This window comes from Homalodisca vitripennis, chromosome 1, assembly GCF_021130785.1.
Source record: "Homalodisca vitripennis isolate AUS2020 chromosome 1, UT_GWSS_2.1, whole genome shotgun sequence".
In the NCBI taxonomy this organism is placed as follows: Eukaryota; Metazoa; Arthropoda; class Insecta; order Hemiptera; family Cicadellidae; genus Homalodisca; species Homalodisca vitripennis.
This window is the reverse complement of record NC_060207.1, coordinates 153,202,573-153,228,459: the sequence shown is the minus strand read 5'-3', so window position 1 is coordinate 153,228,459 and position 25,887 is coordinate 153,202,573. Positions and strand designations below refer to the sequence as shown.

The 25,887-nt window shown below is 31.8% G+C and overlaps 1 protein-coding gene across 2 annotated transcripts; it reads left to right on the top strand.

The window, feature by feature from the left end:
• Window positions 1-8: 8 nt before the first annotated feature.
• LOC124374056 (clotting factor C-like) lies at window positions 9-19,732 on the top strand. Of its 2 annotated transcripts, none has more exons than XM_046832362.1 (9): window positions 9-300; window positions 5,556-5,697; window positions 6,628-6,878; window positions 12,801-12,968; window positions 14,093-14,196; window positions 15,072-15,236; window positions 16,731-16,887; window positions 18,386-18,516; window positions 19,601-19,732. In XM_046832362.1, exons 2-9 carry the CDS (start codon window positions 5,675-5,677, stop codon window positions 19,676-19,678), a joined length of 1,077 nt encoding a protein of 358 aa, XP_046688318.1. In that variant the 5' UTR covers window positions 9-300; window positions 5,556-5,674; the 3' UTR covers window positions 19,679-19,732. The 2 variants fall into 2 exon arrangements, with proteins under 2 accessions (XP_046688318.1, XP_046688312.1); XM_046832356.1 differs by lacking the exon at window positions 9-300 and adding an exon at window positions 5,406-5,480.
• The last annotated feature ends 6,155 nt before the right edge of the window (window positions 19,733-25,887 follow it).

The window sequence follows — 25,887 nt, the reverse complement described above, 5'->3', positions numbered from 1 at the left end:
TCGGTTGGTTGTGGATACAGTTTCTTCTATCAGAACTTACAACTTTTTCCCCTCTAATTAAAGTTCCCTTCAATTTTTGTTACATAATTTTAATATAATCATAAAAAAGTAAAGGGAAATGAATGTGAAGGAACACAAACACAGTAATTATTTACTCGAACTGTTAATATTTTCTCTTTTTTATGCATCAGCTCTAGCTATGCCTGTTTCAAAGTTGGTTGCCATACGGTAGCCTAACTAGCCTTCAGCTAACGACAGTAGTGAGACAGAAAGAGATTTTAGCTGAAGACCGTCCATGAGGTAAGGGATGACCTTTCAAACATATTTTGAAGCTTGAACACACTTTTTAATATAAATAATTAAAAAAAAATAATCCTTTAAAACAATAAAACTCATAAAAATTCATTATTACAAAGACTACAAATTTAATATCGTCATGCCAAACTTAATGTATTATTTGTGCTATATTATAAAACTACGGAAAACTATACTTTAAATTACTTAAAATAATATCAATTTTATATTTAATACACTGCATAGATAATTGAAAATAATAAATAAAATAAGTGGGTTTTAAAATATTTTTTGTTTCATTACTAACTAAAAACTATTACATATTGTAAACATTGACTAGTAATGATATACATTTAGTTATTTATATTTTCAGTTATAAAAAGGCTTAGGATGTAAACAGACCCATAGTAAAACATTTTGTTAAGGATTAAAATTGCAATTTATTTGGGTGTAGTTTGATTACTCCATTGATCGTTGGCCCAACGACCCTATATTAGACCTACACAAATTAATTTACTGTTAATATTACTTACACATAGCTTAGTAATTTTATCAGTGTCTTATGAAATGATACATCACACAGTTTTAAAGAATCAAACTAGTACTAGAGCCAGAAAATTTTGGATAGTATTAAGTGTACATTGAGAACCTTTCTCTTCCAATAAATCATTTGTTCACTTGCGCGCTGTTCACACCGTAAATCTCCCTATCCTCCATGTTTATACTGGTTTTGATAACTGGAAGCACCACTATGAATTCTTTAATCGTCATGAACATTCTTATGATCATATGCCTAATATTCTTACGTACAACAGTAGACCAAAACAAATAATACAATAATGCAGGTTGATAAAATTGTGTTTAAAGATTATGAAGAAGATATAAACTGCTGGTGAAGTATACTCTCAAGAATAGTTTCTGTTTTAGCAGTTAACTTTACCTTTCGAATGCGGATTTGGATCAACTTTAAATATTTTGTATCTTGAATATCTCGAGTTAATTAGTGAATATGACCTTTTCCTTGCCCAATATATTGAGAAATATGGTAACAAAGGTAAAGGTCACATCTCTTACCTGACTTCTCAAATACGACATGAATTTACTGCAATCATGGAGAACGGTGTGCTTAAAAGTGGATAATGTAGTAAAAGGAGCTAGGTACTGTTATTTCATATTAGATTTGACGCCTGATTGTTCTCATACTGACCGGTTAGCTATTATTCTCTGGTACATACCTCAAACACAGACAAAGCCTGTAGAACAACCCATTAAGTTTGTGCCTTGAATATCACGTACTTCTGTTGGGTCTAAAAGAAATTATATTTGGCTGCCTTAAGAGTTTAGAAATCAATATCAATAATTGCAGTGATCAAAGTTATACTCAATGCTTCTAACAGTTCTAACAATGTCAGGACCATACTCTTGTCTTCAGGCTTGAATAAAGCAACAGAGGTCCCTTGCTGAATACATACCATACGCAAAATAATTGAACGCTAAAGAAGTAAACTGATGTGAACAGACGGCACGATCTGAGACGTGGTAGCGTCGCCTCGTGCTGATAATCAGTTGATTTGACAATGTGGCAACACCGTATGGTAAGGGGAGGAGAAGTTTGCGGTAACTGAACATAGGGCCAAGCTCCAAGCTTGAAATGATAAATGTTAGTACTATAGGCCTACTTATCAGAACAAACTATGTGATTTTGTTGGAGAATTACACCAGGGATTCTTAAAATAGCTCATTACTTTAGTGTTTAAACAAAAGTAACCTACAAAAAAGTAAATATTTTCCAAGAATTTATTCTGGAGCGCCGCGCTGTAAACTAGATTCGACAGTAGATACGCAACACAAAGAAGGCAGTTGTAAAGTATAGCTGACTGTTCACACAGATCTCACAGCAAGCCGCGGTAAAAAGTTCTTTACCAAACTTTGACAGACTCTACTGTTTTCACCCTCAACTTGGTTGTAAATAAATTAATAAAAAAACGTAGTAGGAAACGGAAGTATATGTAATGAACAGCAGGTTATGTACTAAAAAAAAAAAAACGTTCAAACAAATTAAATATAAAGAATTTTAAAAATTTCTTTAGGGCTTGGGAGTCGATTGTCTGAACCTTCCTTATCAACACCACTGCTACCTACAAGGTGTCCTCTTCTGTTTCCTCATGGAGAACCTGGATAAAAATACAAGAATGACTCATAATGACCAAAGAAGACATAAAAGGCATACAATGTTTAATTAGCGTGCTATAGATTAGTGATTGCTAAATATTTCTCATATATTCATCATTTCAGCATTTTATTGTAACATATTTATAAGAATCGAAGGTGAGCGGTTGAAATACACAAGAAAACATCAAGACACCAAGAAGAGAAAAGGACATAATTTATAACTGCGTTTCAAACATTACAAGGGGCTACAGGGCTTTGTGTTTAATAGATAATGGAGGTAAAATTGTTGTGCTGTTATGTTCATTTGACGGTAACCTATGGAACATGATTCTAAACTATTACACTATGGCAATCGTTTAAACATTTGGGAAGACAGATATTTATTTGAAAATAATCTGTAACTCAAACTAGGCAGAAATACTTTTATATGTTACTGGAAACGAATTCCCAGCAGTTCGTCCTGGTATTTGTTTCTGACATATTCAACTTATTCAAGTAAAAAGGTACCCATACAAATTGTGTTTTGGCATGGAAATTGCCTTAATGCATTTAATATCATTTAAAAATTATAGCTGCCACATTACCGTTTGCTATTAATTCCTTCTAAAGAGTCAAAGTTCCCAGAATACACTCAAATTGATGAATTGCGTCTGTGTATACATTTTATCTGTAGTATATGACATCTGCTAATAAAAAGTAACTATGACAATTATCCAAAGTTCTATTATCCTTTGGAATTATCCATCGCCAATAAAAACTTTAAACAAAGGATTTTAACAGAATATAAGTTATTGTTATTTGATCAGGACTGATGGTAAAAACAATAACCGGCAATAAAAAGTTACACCAAGACCAACAGTATTACTTTACATTTTAAAAACAAAACGTTTTCTTCTTGAAAAATTAGTTTGAGTTCTTTCTATCTATTTCAATGTTAATAAGAAATATTTCAATTAGTGAATTAAGAAAAAAAACAAATCATTTTTCTTCCAAAACTGTAGTTTAAATGAGTAAGAATATGTTACTAAAATTTTATATTCTAAGACAGCACATTATGGATCCTTCATACCCATGGTAGAATAGCTACATTATTGCCAACAAAAGTAGAATGAAACAACACTTTTATAAATATTATGCTAACTTTGGCAGGCGTGTTTCTACGTCAGATTTAGAAATTTTACTTGCGACAGTCTACTTTTTCAATTACTTTTTTAGTAAACGATTGTTATTATTTAAATAATTCAGTATTACTGACATATACTGCTGAAAAATCGTTGTCAACAAAGAAACGAGTCAAGAAGTTTTTAAGGTAGAAAATGGGGCCTTACTCTCTGTCCACTACAGGAAAAATCAGTTGTCTGGATCCCCAAAAAATGTTTCCTGGCTCTGTTCTTGTGTCAAGACTGAGTTTATAATGATGCATATCTATCCATAGAATGTCCCTCATATGACCAGGATGGCATCAAGGATGTGCCATTGGCTTCCAAACAGTGGGTAGTCCAAGAAAAACAGAATGGTTTTTGTTCCATGAATCAAATTCCTGTATAGGAATAATTCCACTATCAATTTCAACATAAACTAGGCATGCTTATAAAACTGAAATTAACTCTTGGCTCTTGTACTACAAAAAAATTTAATCTGAGGAAAATTATAATTTTATTTTAATAACCCTTTTGATACCCTCTGATTTCCAATAACACTTGCACAGCTGAGGTTCTATTTCTTTCATAGGGTAAATTATTCATTTCAAGAAAAACCAGGTTGTGAGCTTATACAATGCAAATTGGCTCTAGAACTATAATGCTAAACAGAAGTTTAAAATTTATAACTGTAAATAACGTAAATACTGATTAATAAAATGAATTAATTTGTGTCAGCTGATATTTTGACATTAAAAGTGTAACACCTTCATCCAATAAAAAAACTTGGTGTCTTAACGCTAAGTGTCAAAGATATTCTTTTGGTATAGTAACCAACTAGTGCACATAGCAGAAGGAGAAGAAATTAATCTTGGCCTGGCCCATTATAAATAAGTTAACTTGGTCTGGCAAGTACCCTACTCTGATTCAAATTCTGATTAAATTTGGATCAGATGATAATTTATACACAGTTTAATTATAAATGTTTCTGAATCCTGAATGAGATTTAGTTTTTACTTTTGTAAAAACATCATTCAGGATTCATGTAAAATACATAAAACGTTTCTCCTTAAAACAGTCCCTAAGATTTAATTTAACGGAAATGATAATTTTATATATAAGTAGTTCATTATACTAGGCATTTATTTATTTGTTTAAGTTTTTTATTGGCAATAGATAGTTTGAAAGATGTAAATGGTCGGATGGAACAAAATGCAATAAATTATGTTAACAGAAACAAATAATACTCACATTTATCAAAACAACAGAGAAAAATTTCCTTCAACTTAGTTTTTATTTAAACCAGAGTATAAGCTGACTTTCATTAGTTTCCTTTCAAAATCTCTTGACGTAAGATGGTTCTTCACAGCAAGGCCAAAATATCTCAAGAATTGTTGTGAATGTTTTTGTTAGAATGTGAACTGGAAAATGTATATGATAAGATTTTTATTGTCATTTGAAATGTAACAACCTTAGTGGGTTTCCTAGATATTGATTTAGTATCTTAAATAGGAGAACTGAAACGGATTACAAATGAATAATGGATGTTTAAATTAATAATTGATGAATTTCTTAGTTTTCAAAGAAATAAATATAATATTTTTATGGCGTTGGTTCATTCTTTCTGTTTAACAACTAACACAAAATTAAAGGCATATAAAAATATAATGTATCCATAAATAAAAAGATAATGCACTCTAACATTAATCCATATTAATGAGAATGTAATGCTCATTTTATTACAAAAAGTCACTCTCTCAAAAATCTATAAATGTTTGTTTGTTATCACACAACATAATATTTAGTTCAATCGTTTTTAGTTGACAAATAATATGAAAAAAACACATTCATTTTACAGCGTGGTTATCTTGTTCTGTAAGTATTCACTTATGTATTAAGTTAATATTTTTATTACTTAAAAATACATTTTTAACTATGAAAATCTTACAGGTATTGGACACTTGGAGGCTATTGTCGGGTTTGGAAATAAAGATGAAGCTTGTCAGTATGTACTCTGTGAGGGGGAGGATTGCCCAAGAGAAGAAGAAATCTGTCCTCACAAACTCAAAATGAACGCAACAAAAGATATCACGTAATATTTATTCTTATGAGATTGCACTTTTCTTTCCATGTAACATTTTGCATCCGAAGTTTCAATTATAAAATAAAATTTCTGAAATATTTTTAATGCGTTGATATATTTTGAATTTATTTATCATATGGATAATCTAATTTTAATAAAATTTGTCATGTAAGTTTAGTTATCTAAATAGAATCTTCACATTTTGAATAAAGTTTACATCCTTTTTAGACCCAATTACGTAATGTATTATGACTTTTATCCTATAAACACGTCTTTGATGTAAAAAGCAAAGTAATTTTTGAAAAGAAGTCTACATATATGTCAATGGAAAAATTTCAGTCTTTTCTTACTATTATTTATTTGGACTTTGTCTTGATGAAAAAGTTGACACAACTAGATGTGTCGAAATGTTTTGTTGGAATTTTGTTATTATGGATCTCACAAAATCTTATCTCTTAAAATCACATGTATTTTGTCCATCTGTCTGTGTAATAAATTTTAATAGAAAGGTCATACAAACTTGAATTTTTATGCAATGGCCCTAAGAAGAATTATATTGATTTTGGGGGCAAAAGGTCGTATAGCAGCAAATTACGGTCAGGAAAAGTCAGAAAAATATGGTCAGTTGGTAAAAAACTATTGTTATGTTCTGTGGGGTCTTCAATATAAATATATGTATTTTTTTATTCATTATAAAAGAAAATTGTAAATTATACATATAGAAGTAATACAGTAGTAGTTTCTTAAGGTGTGTAAACTGTAGAAGTTTTAACTACAGTGATAGAGTTTATAAAAATTTATTTTATCAGTTATAATTTTATTCTTTTAAATACACACAATAGCTTAAAAACTTTAAGGGTAAAAGCTTATTAATTTATTTAAATTAAAATATCACATATCAAAATTAAAGCTGTACATTTTTCTTCCAAATTTTTCCAGACCTCTGACAATAAATTGGCCAATCACTGCATCCAAGGTGGATCTGAAGCGCTGTGAAATTGGTAACTACAGTCAACGAAGACTCAAATCCATTGAATGTTCGATTGGGAACACATTGATATCGTGTGATAAACCACTGCCTCCTGGTACTTTCGTCACTTACAAGTGTCCTGATATGTACAATCCGGCCGGTATACTCCCTATGTGTCAGAAAAATGGCAACTGGTCTGAGCCAATATTGTGTATTCCTGGTATGTCACAGAGAACTTTGATACTCTAAATCTAAATAGACTAAGTTCTTAATAGTATAATTTATTACAATCATAATAAATTTCTTGTAAACATATGTGTATAACATGGTGACTTGTGGTTCATAGCTCAATAAACTGAAATTTTATCATAAAATGGGAAATAATAAACAGTATACTAAAGCTAAAACAACTATACTTACTTAATTAAAAAAAATACACTTGAAATAGTTTTTCCTCAAAATATTCATAAAAAGTTAATTTTTTACTAATAAGCTTTGATTTGATTTGATGGGGTATATTTTTGAAGATTTGTATCTTATAACTACAAGAACAATAATATCTAAAAGTATTTATGAAATTAATTTTATTAAAATTAAAGAATGCAGATTAGATTGAAAATGTTTTATTAGAACATGTAGCACAACTAGCAAACTATTATTATGGTTATGAACGAGGCAGGCAAGGAAGATTTAAATTGAAATAAACAAAATACATGTATACAATCTTTATATATATATATATATATATATATATATATATATATATATATATATATATATATATTTCTTGTGTTCATGTGTATGTGACTGAACTACTCCTAAACGATTGGATCGATTTTAATGAAATTTTGAAAATTTTTGAAATTTCAGCTGAAGTTTATCAAAGAGACAGACACATTTGTTTACATTGAAATTTTAGTATAACTATTAAATTACTGTAAACTGCTTGATCAGTAGTGTAATGCAGAATGCAGAGACGAAGTTATTATCTAATTTTAATTTTTGATTGCGCCAATGATCAATAATCCATCTAATGCCATGGAAATGCTATTTATACTCTGTTAGACAATAGACAATAGACAATAGACAATATCCTTTATTACAATTTCTTCAAGAAATGTTACAGCGTCAAATTTAAGTCAAATTAGTATAATCTGTACAAAGTGAAATGAAAAAGCTTCTTCAGTGTTATGTGGGGTCTCCCCAAGCAAAGAATTCATTTAGGGTGTAGAAAGCCTTGTCTAGCAGCCATCTCTGTAGCTTCCTCTTCATCAGCACAGGGCCTCCAGCTTTCAAGTGGTCTGGTATCTTGTTTAGCATCTTCACTCTTGCATACAATGGTTTCCTTTCATACATGGCTGTTCTGTGACCTGGCAGCACATAGTTTCCTGCATATCTGGTGTTGTATTCATGCACGTCACTTTGTTTAGGGGGGTCTTTGGTCACACAGTAAAGGACAGTATCTAGGATGTAGGTGGAAGTGACCGTCAGGATGTTCAGGTTCTTGAAAACATCTCTACAGCTTTGTCTTGGACTTAAGCCTGCTATTACTCTGATTGCCCTTTTCTGCATACCCAGGACGCGGTTGAGATTGCCCATAGTGGATCCACCCCAGACAGTAATACCATAGCGTAAATGGCTTTCAAACAATGCATAGTATGCAGTCCTTGTTGCCTCAGGGGTACTAGTTGCCTTGATTCGTTTTATGGCATAGAGAGCTGACCCGAGTTTTAGGCAAAGATTGTCCACTTGATTATTCCAGGATAAATTTTCAACAAGTATGACACATAGATGTTTGATTTTGTCAGCTGCTGTCAGGTTGGGCATTTCAGATACTGTAGACTTTTTATTCCCAAATGACATTTCCTTGGTCTTACTTTCATTGAGAACTAAGTCATTTTTCATACAATAGTCTTGTGTCATATTGAAGGCAATAAAAGTGTTCACTTCTAGTTGATCTACATTTCTGTTTGCAGTAAGCAGCACAGTGTCATCTGCATACATGACAATCTTACTGTATTCCTCTAGATGTTCTGGAAAATCATTGATGAACAGCACAAACAGAATTGGCCCTAGGACAGAGCCCTGGGGAACTCCTCTGTTAGTCGGTACCAATTCAGATCTGACAGTACTTGTAAATCCTCTTGTTGTGTGTTTTAGTTCTACCATTTGGCTTCGTCCTTTTAGATAACTTGCAAACCATTTTAGTGCTGTTCGTTGGATTCCTAAATTTTGAAGTTTAGCTAGAATAAGATCATGTCCCAGGCAGTCAAAAGCCTTGCTTAGGTCAAGATACAGGCTGGTGATAGTGTTACCATTTTCTATGTTCTCAATTATATACTCAGCAAGGTCTATCACTGCAGTTGTGGTTGATTTTCCAGTAACGAACCCATGTTGGCTGTCTGTCAATGATTGGTTTTGACTAAGATGTTCCTGGAGTCTTACTTTAACAATCTTCTCAATAAGTTTGGAGACAGATGAGAGCAGTGAGATAGGTCGGTAGTTAGAAATGTTTTGTAGGTCCCCTTGCTTGTGTTTTGGAAATACCTTGGCTATCTTCAACTTGGATGGAAAAGTGCCCTCTGCCATGGACATGTTGACGATCTTCACTAGAGGCGATATTAGCTCATCTGCACATGTTTTTAGGATTTTTGAAGATATTTCATCGATGCCTGAGGATGTGGAGTTCTTTAATGATTGAATGGTTCTGCCTATCTCGTCAGGTGTTGTTGGACGTAAAGAAGTAAGAGTATTGTCTGTGGTAGCTGGAAGATTTTGAATTATTGGTGGTGTGTTATATATTTTGTTCTGTTTTAGTGTTTCCTCAGCTATGTTTACAAAATAATAATTAAAGCGATTTGCTACATCTGTAGGGTCAGTAAGTTTTATTCCATTGTCATTTAGTTCTATTGTAGGATTGTTGTCAAGTTCTTTCCTCCCTTTCCTCTCACTATTGATGGTGTCCCATATGGCTTTGGTTTTGTTTTCTGCTTGTTCAATGTATGCAGCACATGTTTCCTGCCTTGCCTTCTTTAATTTTTGGTCGTAGGATTTCTTTTTATCTGTGGCTGTCTTCTTGTCATTGGGATGGCCAGTTAGGAGAAATCTGTCTTGCGCTTTTAAAAACTCCTTTTTAAGTGTCATAATTTCTTCATTATACCTCAGTCGTTTACCCCTTTTTTGTGTAGTTCGAGATCTTTTTTTTGGACATGCACCGTCAAGTGCAAGCTGGAGCGTTTGGTTGAAATTAAAGTAGGCCTCTTCCACATCATTTGCTGTCAAAACAGATTCCCAGGTAACAAGGGAGAGTTCATTTTTTAAAAACAGCAGATTGTTGTAGTTAAAATTCCGTCTAGAAGTGTATGTCGTTTCTGCTTTCATTTTTGGAAAGTCCAGTGTGCAGTATTGTCCTGTGTGGTCTGATAGACCTGTGTGAGAGACCACTACTTTAATCCTGTCATGAATGTTTGAACACACCATATCAATTGAGGACACTGAGGTCTCTGAGGTTCTTGTGGCTGGGAGATCAAGTCTTCTTATGTTGTAACCAGCCAGTAGCGCCTTTAGTGCAACGGATTCTCTAGAGGCCTCGTCTAAACTATCAATGTTAATATCCCCCATGATAAGTGTGTCATTTCTCTGAGTAGGAAGGCTGTCGAGGGCATCTGTCAGAACTTGTAGTGATGTATCAAGGTCAGCACAAGGTGGTCGATACAATCCAAGGAGGAACAAGCTCTTCTTCTTGTTTATGTGTATTGCTGTTACCTCACATACCATTTCTAAGCTGTACTCTTCAATCTCTAAATTTTCAGTTTTGTTGGCTATATTGTTATGCCTATAAATAACAACCCCTCCTTTGATATGTTCTTTCCTTCCATATGCACTGATAAGTGTGTAATCAGCCAACTTGGCATGGTTTATTACATTGCTTTTCAGTCCATGTTCTGTAAGAATTACAAAGTCCGGGTTAGTGCTATGCAAAAGGTGTTCCAGTCTTTCAATTTTGTTTGTCATCCTGTCCATATTTTGGTGGAAGAAGTTAAGCTGATTAGTAAGTTTACTTCTTGAATTTATTTGAACTTGTTGTTTTGTGTGTAGGTTAGACTGTTTGCTGGGTGGGCAGAGTTTACAAATATCCTGGTTTTGAATTTGCTCGTTTTTCTTGGGTAAAGGTCTAAAAAATTCTTATTTTGATGTATTTGGCCATCCCTCCATTGTTTTGGTGGTGAATAGTTGTTTGGGAAATCAACCTGTGCTTGTGTTATTATGTAATGACTATTGTGCGCAGGGGTGAATGGTGAAGAAAGTTGGTCAGATGGATTTATGTAGTAGTCTTGTGAGTTGGTCAGTTTTTTGGTTTGGCTGGCTCCCCCACTCTTCTGTAAGGTCTGGTCGGTTTCAGTAGAGAGACCCTGTGTCACTGGAAGATCGTTCAGTTTTTGTGACAAGGTTTGTCTGGATCCCCCACTCTTCTGTAAAATCTGGTCAGTTGTCGGAGGATGACTCTGAGTCATAGGAGAACCATTCAGATGAAGTAATGAAGTTTGGCAAGCTTCTTCACTTACCATGGCCGGCTTGTTAGCAGAGTCTACTGTGGCTTTGGAATCTTTCAATTTTTGAACTTGCAGTGAAACACTGAAAAAGTTCCGAGGTGATTGAACTTGTTTTTGTGTAAGATTTTTATTTAGTTTTGGGGTTGATTTGGCACTAGAGTTTAAGGATCTGTGTAGCTTCATTTGGGTATGGGCTTACCTTATAATCTAGTCTTGTTTTGTCTTGCCTCTTCTTGACGTCAGGTTCAAGAACTGTTGTAGATGGGCTGTTCATTTTATTTCTCAGTTCTATTACTGATTGTTCCATCAGGTCCTGCTTCTTTTTGATGCAAGCAATATGAGGTAGTTATTAAAACTACCTCATTAAATAAAGCTGTGAATGTTTGCACATTAAGTAATCGAATCTGGTTAGCTCCTTTAACATTGTGTCTGGCATTTTTACTGTAGTTATTGAAAAGCAAATGGGGGGATAACACACTCTTACCTTTATACTAGAAGCATATACCCCTTATACATATTTATTGATCGGTAAAAATATCAAAATCACTTAATCACCAAAATTTAATCTAAGTTGAATTCCGAAACCAACATATGAGACAATTGTTTTGGTTAGTGCAACAGCATAAATCAATTGTTGAACTGTAAATAGATTAGACCGGGAGTGAATTTAAACAACCAGAACAGACTCACATTGACCGCAGCAACTTTTTAGTTGGATGATACACTTTCGTCATTGGGATAAAAAGGCTAACTCTTATTGTTACTGAAATCATCGGAGCACTTCAATAAATTATCATGGAATGTTGGAGGGAATACGAATCTTTTAAAAAATGTTTCAATTTACGACTTCAGGACCCCAAAACACTGTTCTTTAAACTTAAATCTAAAATGGATCAGAAGATTGGAATAGCTTTGAGTGACTATCGATTATCTCAGGTGTGTTTATTATGTCATAGATAAAGAATACATGAATATATTGTCCGAGTTTTCAACAGGAAAATGCATGCAAAGCCACGGGTAACTGCTAGTATTATTATAATACTTTGATGGAAGAATTAATTATATATACTTCACTTTATAGAACCACCAGACTACAATGTGAAGTTAGTATTTAAGATTTTCCAGCTAAGGGAAATTAATTTTATTAAAATTAAAGAATGCAGACTAGATTGAAAATGTTTTATTAGAACATGTAGCACAACTAGCAAACTATTATTATGGTTATGAACGAGGCAGGCAAGGAAGATTTAAATTGTTGCAAACTTTGTTGCTTTTATGACAAGAACTTTGCTGGCTGTATTTTATTATCAATGAAAGGCTTGTCATTCCCAAACTCATGAAACCTAAAGATCACCTTTCTAAGAAACATGAGTATTTTTCATACTGTAACATTTACAGCATGGACAATATTTATGTTTTAAGGGTGGCCTGCAGTTGTTTGCAAATCTTTTACAGGTTTAAAATAAAAGAATATATAATGAGAAAATTGTTCATATTAAATTTGAAATCGATGATACTGAAGACTCTTATTTGTCAAGTATTTGTATCTAAAAATAATTGAAATCATTTTTAATTTATGGTTTTGACAGAATGTGGCCTCACATACCCTGAGAGGGCAGAACCCCTGATTCTCCATGGTTCAAGGGTACAGAGAGGTCAATGGCCCTGGGCAGCTGCCATCTTTGTCAGAAAGTCAGATAACACTTGGAAGTTTCAATGTGGTGCAACATTGGTATCTGACAATGTTGTCATTACAGGTATATGATCATTAATTATAAAGGTTAATTAGTAATATGGCTGATGTCATGCTTTGAGAGTCTAACAAATACAGATTCTTGTAGAATAAGCTTGGATGAGAGGTTGAGGAGATCAAGGTATCACTGGGTGGCCACTTTCTTAAACAATAGGTGATAGTACCATATCTACCCTGGCTCCAGTTGTCTCCAATTTATATGAGTGAGATTAAATCTCTATTAGAATTAGAGGCTACAATAGAATTTTACAGGAAACTGCCAAAGTAAAGGTTAGTGTTTTCATAAACAAGGGCTGTAGTCTAAATTATAACTTACTTGCTAGACCGCCCCAGATTTGAGAAAAATCTTTAAATGTTTGTATTTCTGTTGTTGTGTTGTTTGGGAATTTGAGACTAAAACTATATTTCGAGATTTATTGATATTAGAAAAACTGTATTGTACTGTGACAGTGTTTCTATCAGTTTTGGCTTGGAAAACCCCTAAAGATTTTCTTAATATTTAAATGTAGCTGATAGCAACCATTACTTGCCAAAACTGCTGATGACTACCATAACTGTCAGAACATTATGATTGCAGTGGTATTGTAATCTGTGTGCTGCTATACCTATCAGATTAATTCTCCACAAAATAGAATGTCTTCCTGCATACTCATTTTATTCTGTAAGTGTAATCATTTCATTTTTGGTCAGTTTTTTGGCCTTCTATCTTGTGGAATAATATTTAACATTGTTGTTTAATATTTACCTGTTGACTGTTAGTCTTTTCATTTAATTTTTAATGAAAAAGTTTGCAATAAGATGTTTCACAACAGGCAGCATAAAGGTTTTGGTAGGCCAACTACCCTAGTTTGTACAATTTACAAAAATGAAACAATTAGGATTATTGGGACAACAAGCCAGTGGAATAATTGAACCTTCCCCTGCATTAGCAATGATAGAATATGAGTTTATAGTTAGATTTTAAAAAATATCACAAATTCATGGTACTTATCACAGCTCAATGTCATGATACTGAATTAGGAAGAACTTCAGCTGTAAAGAAACCGTTTCATCATAAGTCACTACTGAGATAAGAATACTTTTATGATAATTTATCATTTCCTACTTAAAATAAAAACTTCATTCCAGCTGCTCACTGTGTGTGGAGAAAACAAGTTAAGAACATGTTTATTGTACTTGGACATCTTCCCCGAAAACTCCCCAAAGTTAATAGAAGGGATCTGATTTATCGTGTAAGTTCCTTTAATCTGTAGAGAATATACAATAGAATAAGATTTAATGTTTGAATGTTCGAACATTGTTTCAAAGGTAACATCCAAACTGAGAATGGTTGATAAGAACTGAATCAATAGTTAGTTAGTATAAATTTTAGTTGAAAGAAAATAAGAGAAAAATTAAGTGTAAAACATAGTACTGGTATGATAAGAAAATAGCACACCATCAACACTGATTCATACTATTAAATAACAAACAGGGTGTTCACAAAAGGATGTCATAAACTTCTATGGGTATTCATCATTTAAAACAAAAAGTGTCATATAATCATAGGCCGAGCATTGCCTCGTTTAGCCACTAACCGCCATTTTGTATTTTTTATTAAAAAATTATTATCTCTGATACTAGTTAAGCTAAAGAAACCAAATTTGGCACATAAATTGAATAGATAAGAGAAAAATAAATAAAAATTGTGTCATTCTTTAATATTAACAAAATGTTGTCTGTTGAACATTTTTAAAATCAAATCACAAAAAAACCAGTATAATTATAAAATATTGAATTTATGCCAAACATTTGAAATATTTTATTACAATTCTAACGGTACTTTTTTCAACAATATCCGTCAATGCATAAGCAAGTACAACCACTTTAAAGGTACGCTTACACAAGATGTAGCAGCAAAAGTTTTTACTTCACAACCAAAATGGTGCCATATACTAAGTATTAGATTCAGACAAATTTTCCATTTTATTAACTTCAGTTATTGTGTATTCCCTGACCCGAACCCTAGTATTCTTATTGGTGGAACGTGTCCGTTTTACATGTTGGAGTTTATTCAGTAATGGTATTTTACAATTTTACTGCATGTAACACACTCAATATGTTCCAGGTGACAAGAATATATTTATTGCCAGTCTACAGACATAAAACTAATAAATATAACAGTAATATAGCTTTGTTGGTCCTTAAGAATCAAGTGATACTGACAAAAAACATTCTACCAGCTTGCCTACCAGATAATTACACAGTAGTTCATCCATATATTATGTCAATTGTAAGTATCTTGCAGTATATTGTTTTATATAGTTCTAGATTTAATTGAGATCATTTCACAAATGATAGTAATAAGGTGATGTAAGAAACTGTAGTTTTTTATTGTCAGTACTCCTAGATTTGTTGCTATAGTAGATATAAGATATACTTAAGAATGTAACATTACCAGACCTCATCAACTCGCATTAAGTAACTTGTTCCTGTGTTAGTGGGAAACATGTACAAGATTCTTTATATTTTATTTCAATACACAAATCCATAATATGTCAAATAAGAACTGTTGGTAATAATAGTGTTTTTGCTTTGTAAGAACTCGAATATTATTATTACAACTATTAAAGGAATTTGGTATTTAAAAAAACATGGAAAGAATTAAACACACACACACACATAAATTATATTGAGAGTTATGTTGGGAGTGCTAATGGAGCGCAGGTTCAAATCCTGTCTATGACTGTTTCACTTTTTATCAGCACCATCAACTTTTTACTGTATCAATTCTTCCCCTTATTCTGTTTGATAAGATCCTCACACAGGCCAGTGGTCCATGAGGATGGACAGAATAAGGCTTAAAAAAGGATCGGCTCTCCTTTTTTCTAAAAAAAAACCATAAAATGTAAGGGGTCTGTGGTTTAGTGGTAGCATACTCACCAGGCAAGTGAGAGACCTGGCGGAGCAAGTACTTTTTGTGTACCGTTTCAATCTTTATTAAAATTAAACCAAACTATTGCCATTTATACAAATTTAATGAATGTTCAAAGTTGTATGACAGGTATTTGGTCTTCCGATCATATGTTAGTTTGGACACATATATGACAGGAATGCTTAAATACAAAATAATTGAATTGTAAAAGGTAATGGCTGTGTGTTGTAAAGGTAGCAAACTCGCCTCTAAAGGTGTGGGTTAGAGTCCCGGCAGAACAAGTACTTACTGTGTAATTAACTTAACTGTATTTTGACCGTGATACTAAATATCATTAATTGGGTACATTAAACACTTTTTCCAGTATTTCAATAAAGGGGTTTTCTTTTAACGTGTAAAGTTTAAAAACAAGCATTCTTTCTTAATCAGTGAAACTCGGCTCTGAATGGTCTATATTATAGGCCATGTTTATTTTTATTACTTAAGAATGGTAAACCATAAACCTACTTTTTTAACTGTAGTGTTTTTTGATATTTTGTAGCCAATAAGTATTTAATTTATTTTTAATTTTTCTAATACTATTATGTTATTTTAAAAATCTTAATGTTTTTAAAAGTTTATAAGTCTTTAAAATTGAAGATCTTGCAAAATTGCAACAAAAAGTAAAGGGGCGAAACTAAGTAATTTCACTACAACCTATCCTAATCTCAAAAGCAAATGAAAATTGTACTTAGAGTATCAAGACTTATTTGATCGAAGGAAACATCTGTTTTGCGAGGCAATAGAGATTTAATACACAAGCTGCATAAAAAACTTGTCATTATTAATAACATGAGTATTTTTCTCTTTCAGGTTTCTGGCTGGGGGCTGAATGAAAATCAAGAAATATCACAAGGCTTAAACTACATTAAAGTACCAATCATTGATGTAATGAGATGTTTTAAAAATATTGATCAGGAATTAGAACAGTACATCTCCTATACTACATTTTGTGCTGGATATATTAATGGTAAAATTAGAGCTCATATTAATAAAACTGTATTTGAAATTACAAACTCTAGTGGTTGAGTTGTTGCATAAAGAGCCAAGATGGTCATGACATTTTTGTTTTAACTAATGGATTATTATACTAGAAAACAGTTAAAAGCTTAAGGCAAGCCAAGGGCTAAAAAAATAAACCATGTAAAGTACATACAGGATACAAATAGCTGTATCCTACGTATTAACTACATATAAATTCATGTTTGTAACAGCACAGAGAAAGCTTCTATGTGTAATATCCAAGAACTGTGATAGTAAAATATATGATATCACACTGCCAAACAGTTCAAAATTGTTTTTTTATATATAGTTGTCACTATATGTTTCAGTACTAGCACTCATTGTCAAAACATGAAGATCAACGTTTTGTTTATTGAATTGAATTTGTGTTGCCATAAACGTCCCTTTCATTGTTGTTCCTATTGTTAAATTCCACATTTTAAAATATCTGATGATGAGACACTTGTGATGAAACATGTTTAAAATTTAGATTAATAGAATACATTATTTTTATGGTTTGTAATTTTAATTCTCTTATATTTCATTACATTTAGTAAATACATACACTCAACACAACTTAGCAATATATACAAATATCCCGCTCCATTAAGACACAGATTTGGAAGCGTTAGCGTCGCCAAGCATAAAGTAGCAGTGTACCAAAATCCTGCATATGAGCAGTCGCTCTGTTTCTCAGTTTCATACAAAAATCTCTCTCTCTCACATCAAAATTTTAACTGTCGACAAATGTCTAAAGTGTGCCAAACTGGGCCGTATTCATCACTCCCTCCTGTGTCCTGTGGAAAGTGGATCTCTATACATGTCACATGACTCATAGACTCTCTGGAATCCCTTAATGGAAAAGACAAATTTCTCAAGGAACTGGTGAATGATAAAATACCTTCTCAAGCCAAGCTGGTCCTCCAGTTTTAATAAATTTAATAATAATCACAACACATGTAGTGACACCCAAATATTAAAAACAATATTGTATAACTCTTTAACCAGGTACATATGTATTGAACAACACATATCTCCAGAGTTAAATGATGAAAAGTTACTGCTTTTTATCCTCTTTTCTTTGAAGGAGACAGTACAACTTAATTACCTTACTTATTGACAATAGCACTAATTACTTTGTGTAAAGAAAACAGTAAAATCAGTTAGATTTCTTATCATCAAAGTACAACTTGCTATAACAGTGTTAGATTTGCATGAAATTTAAGGGGAGGGAGGAGACTTTAATATAAAAAGATTTTAAATTAAAAACTATAAATAATATACTTTGAACATATTCTCACATTTTCAGCCTTTTAAAACTTTTTAAGAATATTTCCCCCCACTGGATTGGGACCTTACCATTTGGATACACTCAAGCTTCTTTCATGTTCCAATCTATATTAATAATATATTATTGAAACTATTATTTGAATAAGTTAATTTTCTGTATTCAATGCTTAATCAAGGAACTACGGTATGCAATGAGGATGGAGGCGGTGGATTGTTGACTCAACATGATGGGAAATGGGTGTTACAAGGTGTCCTTTCAAGGTTTAGTCGACCATGTCAACATGGTAGTTATTCTGTATATACCAAGGTAAGAAATGTTCAACCTAAATATATAAATTGAGTAGTTTCGGTACTCTTTGCTTTAACAAATTAAAATCCTAATTTCAGTCTGATTGAACTTGAGATTTAAAGTCTAAAAAATCAAAATGTTATATCACTTTTTTCATAAATGTTAAAAAACATCACATATTTTCTAGCAAATATGTAGAGAGAGTTTTAATGGAGTGTCATGTAATTATTAAAATTAATCCAATCAAACTCAAAATATAGCTGTCTAATGAAATCTAACACTCAATTAGAGTAAAAAATAGCAGATTGGTGTTCTTAATTTTTTCCCCACAACAAACTCTTGGCCAGGAAATTGTATTTGAAATTGCATAACGAGAGCAGATGGTCATGACACAATTATTCTGCTTTAACTAGTGTATTATTATACTAGAAAATAGTAAGTGTTCAAAAGTAACAATAATAATAATGAATTACTATTAATTAGATGAGTAATTTGTACAAATACTTATTACATTTGTACATGTACAGTAATAATAGATCCATTTTGTAAGGTAAAATTTGGATTTATTACCTGCAATTTGCTGACCTACGTACACTAAAAAAATTGTTTACTTGTCAAGATAAGACAGATGAAAAGAAAGTTGATGATACAATACTTGAGTTTATGAAAATTAGTAGTTATTGGAAAGAATGACGATGGAAGTCTGCTATATAAAAAAACTGATAACCAGTGCATTTTTTAAAGATTATTTTGTTTATTAAAACAGATGTTAATGTTTTTCTAATCGATTTTACTATTATTTTTTAAGATATTTTGTTTTATATCTGTTATGGATTTTTGCAACTTCATAACTCAAAAAGAACTAATTTTTTTAGTTAATACTTTTGTTATAGTAGTTTTTGTAAAGTAAAACAAAAGAATATTATACTCTTAGAGGGCCTTAAAACCTTGCCATTTTTTGGTTGGTGTTAACATTCCATTTACATTAGAAAAAAAGCTATCCACACAGTGATAACAAAAATATAGTATACCTCTTGCAATATACAAGAAGATATACATTTGTAACAACTTTACTTTTATATAATAAAATTGTCTTTTTCAGGTGATGCTTTACACTTACTGGATCAAACTAATTGTGGATTTTGAAAATTCAAAGGCACTGACAATAAGAAAAACATGACTAAAATATTCTCAAGAAATTAAGTAGCTTTATGAAGAATAAAATCACAGTATTTGACAATTAATTTTGTTTTATTTGTGTTCAATATACTTATATATTTAAAATGTATCTCCAATAACATAAATTTAAAATAAAGAGTACACTAAAACACAGTATAAGTTGTTGATACTGGGACAAACAAATCTCAAGCATTGTTGGGAACATCCTTTTCTCTTTCTTTTGGTTGACAGTAAAGTTATGACAACAATGCTAGTCTTTTGAATGGTAGTTTTATTTTATGTTTTTGGTGCCTTGTATGGTATTAAATTAGTGTGGTTTTAAGAGAGTAAACACAGTTTAATATACTTCATATCTCTACAGTAGTAGGTAATGTGATTAAATTATCTCTCATTAGTAAGATAAAGACATACACATAAATATAGTTAGTTTGGCAATGTTGAAAAACATTCTTTAGCATATTGTTTAATACAGATTTAAAAAATAATGAAGCCTAGTATGATACAAATAGCACAGTAAAGACTACTTTTTATATCCCATTCAGAAAAATCCAATGGTTTTAATGTAATAATAATATAGTTGCTGAGCAGAAAATAAAACACTAGTCTAATTACTGCAGTGACTTAGAACAGAAAAAGGTGTATGTCATTACATAATATCTTATCATCCTGTCTAACAGCTGTCTCACAGAATATCCACAGCAAACCATTACTTTATTGCTTTTATTGGTGACTGGCCAACATTGCAGATAGGATATTATATACCAGTTGCATACTGTCAGATTTATAGGGTAACATAGTGAGAACTGAGGAGATAGGGCGCCGCGGAAAGCAGTACAAACCTAAAAGGAGCTTAGAGTCCAAAAGTTTGAGAAACAGTGAGTTAGACAATGACTCAAATGACAAGTTTTTTGATGAAAGTGATACCAACTACTCTCACGATAATTTTCTTTTTATTAAACAGAGAAGTCAGGCAAAAAGAAAGAAAAAAATAATGAAGTTTGTAAGGAATTGGAAGAATAGGTCGAAAATATAAACTGTGTCGTAAAAACAATAAATGAAGAGCTGACTCTTATAAATCAAGAAATAAAAAACCCAGAAGTCAGAAAACTTCACTTGAATCCATAATACTGCAAAAGGAAGAATAAATAATTATACTACAGGAGAAAATAAAAGAATAAGGGATGGCTTTACAACACAGTCGGACAATTATTTTACTGTGCCAAAACAGCTATACAAGAAAAAAGATAAATCTTACCAGTTCATCCAAAATCAGTTCTACCACCAAACATTTGTATACAACTAATAGAAGACAAACAAGCAAAGAAAAAGAAACAATACTCAGTCGTCCTGTCTGAGGAGTGAAAAAAAATTGACACCAACTCTTACAAGTTGAATAGAATTAGTGAGAGGGACGTAAGTTTGTACATGAAAATTACTTTTAAGTCTTAATGCCATTAGATCTTAGCAATGAGCTGAATAGTAAACCAGACATTTAGAGTAAAATCCTGATTTGTGCAGGTAGTCATGGAAAATATTTATCATGCCATTTAACTCTTTCAGTGCCACTGCTATTTCTCCACATCATTTGCATGAATTGTCGTACCATTTCTCAAAGTTACAAAGTGTTCTTGCAAGCATCTGGAGAATAAATTGTATAAAAAAACTAACCAACAAATTTTGAAAACTGTGTGTGAAAAACAGGTGAATGGAATTTTACCAAACAGATAAGACTTCACTGACAGGTTGTGTGTGAGAGACACATGATAATATAACTTCAGTGTAAATAAGTAAGGAAGAGCGATCCTTCCTTACAACTCATGGTATGAATCATCTTAAAATATGAGGGAAGACGTGGTTAGCGGGGAAGATATGTGAGATGACAGGGATTGGCGGCTTACAACCCATGTATTCTTCTTTATCCATTAACCCTACAGCAAGAAACACCAGAACCAACAATTTTTGAAATAAGCAGTTGGCAAAAATGGATCTCCCACTATTGAGAACGTAGCCTACAACAGCAGTGTTTTAAGTATTTTTCATCTTAATATACCACCAATTAGAAATAAATCGCTTTCTCTACAATTAATGTTGGTTAGACTAAATTTTAAGGTTTTGAGTATTAATGAGCACTGGCTTGTATTGTAGAAAATCACCTCTTATTATGGTGGCTGTTGTATTTTGGTCAAAGATGGAATAGGCTATAAGGTGATAGATGTTGGAAATTACCGTGCAGAAAAAGTGCATGAATTAATAGCTATATATTTACAGAGTATTAAAACTGTAACTTTAAGGGTTTACAGCACTTCAGGCACAGATGTTTATTATTTATTTATTTTTTTGATATTTTACTTAAGTTCTTGGTTCAAAAATATGATTGAACCAATTGAACCATTGCCACATGTTTTGTCATATTTCTCTTTGTCTCTCATTTTCAAGAAATACAAGTAACAGGAGTCCTCCTCCGTAGACTAATGGTTATAGTCTCGGCTCTCTAACTGAGAGATCACGGGTTCAAATCCCGGGGAGGGCCAATCATGTATAGGATCACGGATAAAAAAAAAAAAAGGTAACAGGATTGTGTCACTGTGTAATGTTTGTGAATCTGCCAAATCAAAACGTTATCCTTAAAAAGGTTCATTAGTTAAGATTACAGCTCTTTTATAAACATAATGGTAAAATAATTATAATAGGAGATTTTAATATAAACATTAAATATGAGTGAATATTTCCTGACTGTATTAAGATAATATAATCTGTATTGTTTACATCAAGAAAGTATAAGAAAAAAATGTTTGCTTGGACATTTAACTAACTAATAACTAATGGAACTGAGAGCCAGTCAAATTGTTTAGTTTTTCAAACTTATTTTTCTGATCATGCTAGTGTAATTGCTACATTTAGTAATGAAACTTTGATTATGGATTATGGAATATGATTAAAGCTTTAGAGTAAATAGTTTCAAATGTGTTAAATCATTTTAAAGATAAAATGGCTTACTTATCTTCATTAACACCCTCACTGCAACACGTGACATTTACCAACTTTAGGATAGCTGGGATAGTATCGGTTTGCGTCTACCGAATTCAATGTGTCAATAGATTTATCAAAAGCATTTTAAGCATTTTGATTGTATTCCACAAAACTTATTTCTTAAGAAACGGTGAAGAAACAAATGAACTGAAGCGGTTCTCATCATATCTTTATGGTTGTAAGCAACTGGTTCTATAAGTTATAGATAGATCAGATTTCAGTAATGTCATGTTAGGGGTTCCACAGAAGTTGGTGCTGGGTCCATTCTTGTTTATAGTAGCGTTGAATGACTGCAGATAACATGCCATGTTCTTCTGTGATATATGCTGATGATACTACTTTTGTGAGTAGCAAAAAATTAGATAAATTATTATTGGATCAGAGGAGGCTATTGGATGTAGCTAATGAGTGGTTTATGTCTAATTATCTAAATTTAAATGAAGGAAAAACGCAAAGGATATATGTTTATCCTTGGATATTAATAGTTTTATAGTTTGATAATTTAAATTTTAACCCTACAAAACGTTTAGTAAGCTAAGCTGGGATGTACATGTTTGGTTAATCTGTAAGAATTGGCAAGAGTTGCATATTTTCTTAGAAAATTAAAGTTCTTTGTCAGCAGGGATATGCTAATAATAGCTTACTATACTTTTTCCACCCTCATTCAACATATATTTTAACAGGTATTCAACAGGCACTTTGATGTGGAGCAATATTGTAGTAATGCAAACAAAACATGTATGTAGCATTAACAACTATCAATTTTTCTGATAGAATATCTTGCTATCCCTATTCAAAGAACTATAAATTATGACCAAGCCAGATATACTTGTGTGTGTGTGTATTGGTCATAATAGTATATATATATATATGTATTCATGTCTTATAAAATGTAAAGAAATGAACCAGCCTTTAGTATAAATGTTTTCCGGAATGTTGTCTGAATTTGAGTTAAGAAAACTTTTACAGTATAGAGAAGGAAGTGTTTACTTGTTAAAGATTTGCGTACATCAAGGCACTATCATAGTACTGGTAACAATTGAAACTAATTACATGTCACATATCAGATATGAAAGTATTCTTGACAAAAACACAATGGAAAAATGAAAAATGTATCAGAAATCATGCAATATTGGTTAGATCTACATTTTTAATATGACATCATTTTATAAACCAGAATCGGACAATATAATAGCTGGCAAGTCTTTCAAGGATATATTTTTTAGTTCACAAGACCTCTCTGATTTACAGTTTGACAGAACGTCACATGTTTTGTCATATTTCTCTTTGTCTCTCATTTTCAAGAAATACAAGTAACAGGATTGTGTCACTGTATAATGTTTGTGAATCTGTTAAACAAAAACGTTATAGTTAAAAAGGTTCATTAGTTAAAATTACAGCTCTTTTATAAACATCAAAATCAATTTTATATGATCCTGGACTGGTCATTGAAAAAAAGTAACCATAGTTATTTACTTTTATAGTAAACACTTTTAAGCAACATTTGTTATCATATTAAAACAGCTCTTCTCTTTTTTATTTCACAAGAAAAAAAGATTCTTGAATTTACTTGGAATAATCTCAAGAAATAACGCCCTAATAAAATACACAATTAGAGAGATAGTATGTTATATTATTGTTTTAAGGGAGATAACGTAATATCTCTAATGTCTATAAATCTTGGTGTTCGCAACACGGTGAGGGAGGTTTTAAAAGATACCAAGGTTAAAGATTCAATCCAGTTTTAGTGCACTTTTCTAGGTTGAAATAGTCAAGCTTTGCAAGGAGCAGATCCTAACTCAATGAATTAGATGCCTGCAATTCAAGAATAACCAGCAAAATACACCTGTTACAGACTCTCACCTTAAATGAATCTGCATAAATGTCGACCAAAGCAATGCAAGTACTGTGGTTTGTCCTGATAGGTACCTAAATTGCAGTTGTTGAAGCAAATTTTCTACTTTAGCGTAATTCACAATAAATTAGTCTCATGGAAATATTTCAAATGGTTGGCAAGACTAAAATTGGTCTGATATCATTTATACTGTTAGGACTCTTGTATTCAATAAAGGATGATCAGGATCCATGTTCGAAGATTTTGGGAACTCTTACATAGATAAGGATACATATTAACCAGTTGCAGCTTCATAATTGATAAAGGATTTGTTTATTCACTCTTATTATCAACTTTCAGCTCAAATGGGAATTCATAATTTTTACTTAGCACAATGTGCGTGGTGTCAAAATTGAATTTGTTTAAACTCAGTTAAAAACAACTATTTATATTTCAGAATCCCGGCTCAAAAAATGATTTGTTCTTGAAGATTAACTTTCCATTAATTATATCAATATTTTTGATGAACAAAATAAGAAATTTGAATGAGTGAATATAATTTTTAAACAAGTTCAATTTATTAATTTTGTCACTTGTGTTACTCAAGAGAAATAAATTCACTATAGTTTGTTCACTCACAATTTAATTTAAATAGTCTTTTATACAAATCTTGATGTTCAAAAGTATTAAAAAATCTCCTGAATTTAATTTTAAAACGCTTTAAAATCTTCTTTCTTATGAGATATTTAAAGTGTGTAACTTATGACCCTGTAAATGTCCTGAAGAAGACAGCTTCACGGTGCTGCACTGATGTCCAACTTCTGTGGTGGTCGAGATAACTGAGTACTGCTGACTGACCTTGGTTATGAACCCTTCTGAGAGATTCATAATCAAGGGTAGTGACTAGTGACTATGCTCACTGCTCCTGCTCAGAGCGAACTATTTTTGCCAGATAAGTCATTCCTACCACATCTGCTCGCTACTCTGTTAACTAATCAGATGTTAAATTACCTTATATGGTAGCCCATCTACTCAACGCCAGCTATGAGTCACTCAGACAGATATATTTTTAGATATTTATTTTAGTATATTTTTGTTTTTATACTTCTTACGTATTTTGTAATATCGTGTTTATTTAATTTACTTACTCTGTATTTAATATTGGCTATTGTTTTCTTTATCTGCTATAAAACCTACATTAATATATTTATAAATTTTCGGTCTGTTACATAACACTCAAATATAAATTAATAATATTTAAAATATTACATTATAATTTATATTTCTCCTCCAACTATCTTTTTGTTCAGGAGATTTTTTGTACAAACAAAAATAAAAATTAGAAG